This window comes from Diabrotica undecimpunctata, chromosome 4 (assembly GCF_040954645.1).
Source record: "Diabrotica undecimpunctata isolate CICGRU chromosome 4, icDiaUnde3, whole genome shotgun sequence".
Classification (NCBI taxonomy): Eukaryota; Metazoa; Arthropoda; class Insecta; order Coleoptera; family Chrysomelidae; genus Diabrotica; species Diabrotica undecimpunctata.
This window is the reverse complement of record NC_092806.1, coordinates 42,391,418-42,398,682: the sequence shown is the minus strand read 5'-3', so window position 1 is coordinate 42,398,682 and position 7,265 is coordinate 42,391,418. Positions and strand designations below refer to the sequence as shown.

At 34.1% G+C, this 7,265-nt stretch overlaps 1 protein-coding gene across 1 annotated transcript; it reads left to right on the top strand.

The window, feature by feature from the left end:
• The first annotated feature begins 742 nt into the window (after window positions 1–742).
• LOC140438630 (uncharacterized) lies at window positions 743–5,802 on the top strand. The gene is made up of 2 exons (XM_072528289.1): window positions 743–1,329; window positions 2,670–5,802. The coding sequence occupies exons 1-2, from the start codon at window positions 743–745 to the stop codon at window positions 5,800–5,802; spliced, it is 3,720 nt and encodes a 1,239-aa protein (XP_072384390.1).
• Window positions 5,803–7,265: the final 1,463 nt, after the last annotated feature.

The window sequence follows — 7,265 nt, the reverse complement described above, 5'->3', positions numbered from 1 at the left end:
TTCATACGGTTTTTGAACTTCCTGAATGTAAATATTTACTTTCCCTTCTTTTGTTATTTATTGTCTTATCTTTCCGATTAATTTTATACCGCATAAAAATCGTTTTTTTGAAAAAAAAAAGTTTTATTTTCCGTGATCATTTTTGTATTCTTCCTACAAGATCATATATATTTCGTTTCTGATTGACATATGATTATTGATGTAATTGGTTTACCTGGATGTATAAACGATATGTCTTAGATAGACATATTCGTTAGTACTTTCTATTTTTTGATCCTGAACAATGTCATCAGAGAATCTGAGATGGTTGAGGTAGTACTTCTCCATTTTAATTTCTTTATTATTCCATTTTAGATTTCTCAAGACGTATTCTACATTTATATGTTGATTAAGGGTACTACTGTTATCTTAATGAATTCGTTTTTATAACAAAAACAATGTTTTAATATTGTAAGTGACTGGCCTAATCGAGCTAGAACGTGTATGTTCGAATCGTACAACCTCTTTAATATTTTGTTGTCTAAATAGCGAAATAGTTGATATTAATTGGTAAGAATCACAGTGGAGTAAAGTTATTGTGTTGTGCACCAGCCAGTAATATTTTGTAAACCACTTTTTGCTCCTGTTATCAATAATTAGTACGGTACAATAAACATAAACCTATTATTGGAACAACTACCTGTCGAATAGGCAGCCAGAATTACGATGAGTAATTACTGGTTGCTAAACGTAATATTCACCAATGGAAGACAAAACTAAAAAGATTTCCAGGGTTGCTTTTGACTACGAGGGCATCCCAAAAAATAATATGAGTTCACCGACTGAAAATAATCCCACAACGTCAAACACGTCACAGCAATCTACTTCAACAAACATCTCACATCCTTCCATCTCTTACACAGCTGCAGTTAAATCAGCGCCGAAATGCTCCTTTCTAAAGAAGGAGCAAGCCATAGTGATCCATTCAGAAGAAGACTTAAAGTTATATGACTACGTTAAATCCATAGGAGATATTATCGGACCAAGGAATATATGCTTCGCCTCAAGGATCTCAAACAGCAGAATATGTATTTATTTAACCAAAACAGATCTAGTTGAGCAGCTCATTTCCACAAATCCTACTATTACCATCGGAAACCATATCCTTTCAGTCAGAAGATTAATCACTCCAGCAAAACGATTGATCATGTCTAATATATGTCCTTCAATACCCAATGAAATAATAGAGGCCTCCCTGAAAAACATAGGACTTCAGCTAGTCTCTCCAATATCATTCCTACGAGCTGGCATCCCAGGAGATGAATACAACCATATCTTGTCCTTCCGCAGGCAAGTATATTTTATGCCATCCCATGATAATTCTGAGATTCAAACATCCCTAATTATTCCATTTGACAATAATGATCATAGAATATTTTTATTCACAGATAAAATGACTTGTTTCTACTGTAAAAAAACCCGGTCACATAGCATCAAATTGCACCTCCCCTGAATCCAATCAATCACAAAATTCGAACAAAACATCTCCACCTCCCTCTGATATTTCCCAAGCTGCAAGTCGAAATACACTACCGGTAGTTCCACAAGACGACAATTCGGAAACACCTAATGACACGCGCAAAATTAATATAACTTCAAAAGGTGAAAAGAGACCAAAGTCAACTGACTCATCAGAAATAGAACACCAAACTGATTCAGTTTATCGTACCAGAGCAAGCCACAAAAAAAGTAAATCAAGCCAAAAAGAAACTCAAAAGGGACTCTTCTATTCAAGATGACAGCAGAATATCGCTTAAATCTAAGAATACAATCATAGAACACTATCAAAAAGACTCTTTTACGTTACCGGTCGATAACTTTATAGCTTTCTTAGAGAATTGCTACGGTAAAACCAGCCCACTGAGCGAAGCACTCCTGTTTACAAAAAATATAGAAGATCTTCTCTCCGACATTTCCAAGATTTACAAATCAATAACTGAGAGATCTCTCAAAAATCGACTAACTAGAATTAGTAAGAAAATTAAAACGGAACTAGGCTCTAATAATTCTGATGCAGAAAGCATAATATCGGTATCCTCACAAGACAATTTCGAAGAAGACCATCTCTCTGAAGGGGCAACCACTTCAGAAACATAACATACTTATTTTTAATTTAATCCAGTGGAACTGCGACGGGTTTTACCCCCGTCTAGAACGTATTCAACAACTAATCATGGACACGAATGATGACATTATTTGCCTACAAGAAACAAACTTCAAGCAAACGGACAAGAAATATCTCAATGGTTTTCAAGCACATTACTTTTTAAGAACAAATTATATCAGAGCTAGTGGAGGCACATCTATATATATTTCTAAAGACTACTATTGTAAAGAAGTACACTTAAGTACCACACTAGAAGCTATTGCTGTTACTATTTGGTGTCCAAATAAAATTACTATCTGTAGTATTTACATACCACCTTCCCACAGCCTTACTGAATTTGAGCTAATAAGCTTAATTAATCAACTTCCAGCCCCCTTTATTTTAGTAGGCGATTTTAATGCCCATAATTCACTTTGGGATCGGAAAAAACATTTGGTAGAGGAAAGGTCGTTGAAAATGTTTTAAACTCCTCTAACATCTGTATATTGAATACCGGATCCAAAACATACTTCAACATTTCTAGTGGCACTTTCTCCTCAATTGATCTTAGCTTATGTGACCCAAGGTTAACACCACTTCTTACCTGGACTACAATGGATTGCCTTTATGACAGTAATCACTTTCCTATCTTGATTTCTAATTCTATCAGCAAACCCAGAGCAAAAATTTCAAAATGGAAATTATCTCACGCTAACTGGAAGAACTTTTCAGACTTCATTGAAAACAAGATCAACCAGCTACAACTACCAGAAGATCCTGATATAGCACTAGACTCCCTAGTCAGTTTAATCACCCTGGCTGCTCAAACGCACATTGGAACATGCACAATATCGTCTTCTCGTAAAACTGTACCCTGGTGGAATACTGAATGTAAGAAAGCTATCCGAGAAAGCAAAACAGCATTAAATAAATATCGTAGAATCAGAACTGAGTCAAACCTGCTTAAATTTAAACAACTAAAAGCTATAGCGCGAAGAGTGATCAAACAAAGCAAAAAAGACTGTTGGAATAAATACATATCTTCCATATCTATTGACGCCCCTTCCAGTCAAGTTTGGAAGAAAATTAAACAAATGCACGGAAAAACAACACACTTGTCAATTTCAGCGCTCAGTTATCATAATTCAATAGTAACTGAAGATGATCAAATTGCTAAAATTATGGCAATTCATTTTCATAATAAAAGCAAAAACGACAACTACACAATTACTCTGACTCAACATAAAGATCTTCCTTCTACTACAGATCTCTCAGATGACCTTCTCGCTTTAAACGCACCTTTTACTTTTCAAGAGCTTTCCTTTGCTATATCTACCTTAAAAAATTCTGCAGCAGGAATTGACAATATACCCTCCATATTCCTCAAAAATTTAGCCCTCAATGGACTTACAAAATTACTTTCATTTTATAATCTTCTTTGGATCAACGAAAAGTTTCCCAACCTGTGGAGACAATCCATCATTCTTCCAATTAAAAAACCCGACAAACCTTCAATAGAGCCATCCTCTTATAGACCGATTTCATTAACATGTTGCATGTGCAAATTAATGGAAAAACTAATCAATAATAGACTTAACTGGTTTTCTGAAAAGCACAATATAATTAGCTCCGTTCAATCTGGATTCAGACCACATCGAAGCGCTATGGACAATTTAGTATTGCTACAAAACCATATAACCGAGAATTTCAATAAGCAACATGATACAGTTGTAGCTGCCTTCGATATTGAAAACGCCTTCGATACTATTCCAAAGAATGTAATATTACAGAAACTTATCGATAATAATATTACAGGCAATATTTACACGTTCATAAATAACTTCTTAAATCACCGTAAATTTAAAGTTGCAGTAAACGGTAATGAGTCAAATGTTTTTGAACAGCTCAATGGTGTACCTCAAGGCTCTGTTTTAAGTCCAATTCTGTTCAACTTAGCAATTAATGATATTTCAAAAGAAGTTCGCCAACCGATAAAAGCTCTGCTGTACGCTGATGATCTACTTATTTACTGTAGTGGAGCAAGCATATCCAGTACATCAAATCTTATTCAAAATGCTGTAAACAACGTATATTCTTGGTCCACACAACACGGCATTAAACTTTCCAGCTTAAAATCTAGGATACTAAGATTTACCAAAAAGCAAAGCGTTCAAAACCCGGAAATATATTTAAACGATGTTCCTTTAACTACAGTAAATAATCATAAAATCTTGGGCCTAATATTCGATCAGAAGTTAAACTGGAAAATACACTTAAAAAAACTAAAGGACAACTGTGCTGGTAAACTAAATATATTGAAAACACTTGCACATCATCAATGGGGAGCTGAAGAAAATATGTTATTGAGAATCTATACAGCTCTTATTCGCTCTAGGTTAGATTATGGATGTATACTCTACATGACCGCCTGTAATACCTATCTTAAATCCCTAAACTCAATACAAACGACCTCCTTACGTATATGTCTAGGTGCATTTCGATCTAGCCCCGCCGAAAGCTTGTGCGATGAAGCTTTGGAACCTCCTCTTTTCATACGACGTCAGCTTTTACTCTCTTCCTATTTCACTAGAGTTTCAGCCAACCCAAAAAACCCAGTATTTAAGCTCATTAACATCCCCCACGCTCCTAAAAATAGAGACAGATCTGTTTACCCCCTACCACAATTAGTAAATCCTTTGCTAGCAGCCATAGACCTGAATATAACTACCCCCATCAGTACTTCCAATAATCCTCCATGGACCAATAAACTACCTGCTTTCAATACCAGTCTAACTCGACATAAAAAAGAAGACACTCCTAAACAGCTCCTTAGACAATTATTTCAAGAAACAATAAATGCAAAACAGTACAACCAAGTTCTTTATACCGACGCATCTAAAGATGAAAAGAATACTGGCTGTGCTGTATGTACCGAAAACATAACCTTAGCTTTATATCGACTACCAACTACTTGTAGTATTCACACTGCAGAATTATATGGTATCCTTAAAGCTCTTGAAATGAGTTCTCCCAATATCAAATCTCTAGCTATATGCACTGATTCTCTTTCTTCAATTCAGTCTATTGCCAATATATACTCGTTAAATCCGATAGTCCAAAAAATCCAACACATCTGTCATCAAAACCACAGCAGAGGAACATCAATAACCATTCTTTGGACCCCATCTCATATAGGGATCACTGGAAATGAGTCTGCAGACATCGCAGCAAGAAAAGCAAGTTGTTCTGACCTAAGCCAAGAAAAAATTCAACTTCATCAAGATCTAGCAGCAACCATAAAACAAAACACTCGTAAAATATGGCAAAATCATTGGAATGGACAAAACACAAAACTGTACATAATCAATCCCACTGTATACTCATTTAAGATACCTACAATGACTAGGAGGGACAAACTCATCATTCGAAGACTTCGAATAGGACACACTCGCTTCACTCACGGATACCTGATGACTTCCGAAAACCCACCTGTTTGTGAACATTGTGATTCTCACCGCGTTACAGTAGAACACTTACTAGTTGAATGCAGTTATTATAGAATGTATAGACTAGCGCATAATATAACTGGTAGCCTGAAACAGATACTTAGTTCGCCTAATGTGTACAGTGCTCTAATTGACTTTTTAAAAGATTGCAGATTGTATTATCGGATATAACAAATATTGCAACATTGTTTGTTAAAAAAAAAACAATGTTTGTAACACTATATGTAACTATGTTAACTATCTGTAACTTACTGTATTTATCTTATAATGTAATAATCTTATATGAATAATGTAATACTCCAAATATTCTTGTACCCGTGTCAATGGCCATAGATGTCGAGACACGTTAATTTCAATAAAAAAAAAATATATTGTAAGTAACAACCATTTGGTTTTATTCAGCGTATAATAAAATATTATAAATAAAGCTCTTTCAAAAATATAGCGTATACCCAGTATGTCTTATTGAATACACGATTCATAATTTTGGTAATGATTAAGTGTAAAAATTTGTCACCAAAACTACCTATACAGATAAGCCATAATGAATGTACATTCTCGTATCTGAATAAACAATCAACGTTCGTAATTTACCAAGCAGAACAGTAACTTTGTAACGTGTAACACATATGGTATTTAACAAACTGTGGGAACTCAAATTGTTGTTTCTGTTCGTACATTTCGTTTAGAGGTGGGTTCTGAAGAGTGTAATCCGTAAATTATGGTCAGACTAAAACCTTTATTGCTTAACTACTTTCATATAATACTATAAGACATTGATGTTTTGTTCAAAACGTCAACTAATGAATTTACTTTACAAATTGTAGTTTGTAAATAAGTAATAAAACACTATAATGTGACATTAAAATGAAGTCAACAATACAAGAACTTTAAAATATCTGGTCAAATAGTTGAAAAATAGGGAATTATTGCAAATTTTAAATATAGAATGAAAGACTTTCTTCGGCAGTGAACATTGGGGTATTTGGTGTAAACAAGGTTAAATAATAAGATCATACTAGTTACTAAGAATAATGAGTTATTTTAGGCAATAGTCGTGCGGGTTTTCCATCCGGACTGTCTTTATTTCATCATAAACTCGTCGAAGTATTTTTTTCCTTAACTCTATTTTGTGTGGTCTTTTTTAAAGAGTTCTCTTTAGTTTTACCGTGGGTTTTAATGTTTCATTTTAAGATCAATATATTTTTTCGTTGGTTTTGTTGATATTGATTGCGCCTGTGTATACATTATTCTTGACTTATGGTAAATAATAAAAATATGGTAAAAGAATAATATGGTAAAACTTAAGCATTCACCGAACCCATTGTATAACAAAAACAGGGGTAATAAGACCCTTGATATAAAGTTAACTATTAAATAAAGTTTTTTTAGAGGTATAAAGCTTTGAAATGGAATAAAACAAAGATGATTAGTATAAATTGGCATGAAATTGACTTTATTCGAAAAATAATCTTCTGTCATTGTAACTTAAATATGATTTCTGGCATATGACCGTCATGACTGGCTCTAACGTAATCTAATATGGAGGTTAAATTTTCGATCACTTTTTCCAATATTTGTCATGTTTATCGGCGTAGACTAGCACCTTCACATATCCCCACATAAAATAGTCT

What these genes read in the sequence shown, in the direction of transcription:
- LOC140438630 (XM_072528289.1), top strand. Translation starts at nt 743, where the DNA reads ATGGAAGACAAAACTAAAAAGATTTCCAGGGTTGCTTTTGACTACGAG. An exon ending in CATATCTTGTCCTTCCGCAG is followed by an intron (nt 1,330 to 2,669) that starts GCAAGTATATTT and finishes CAACATTTCTAG; the next exon opens with TGGCACTTTCTCCTCAATTG.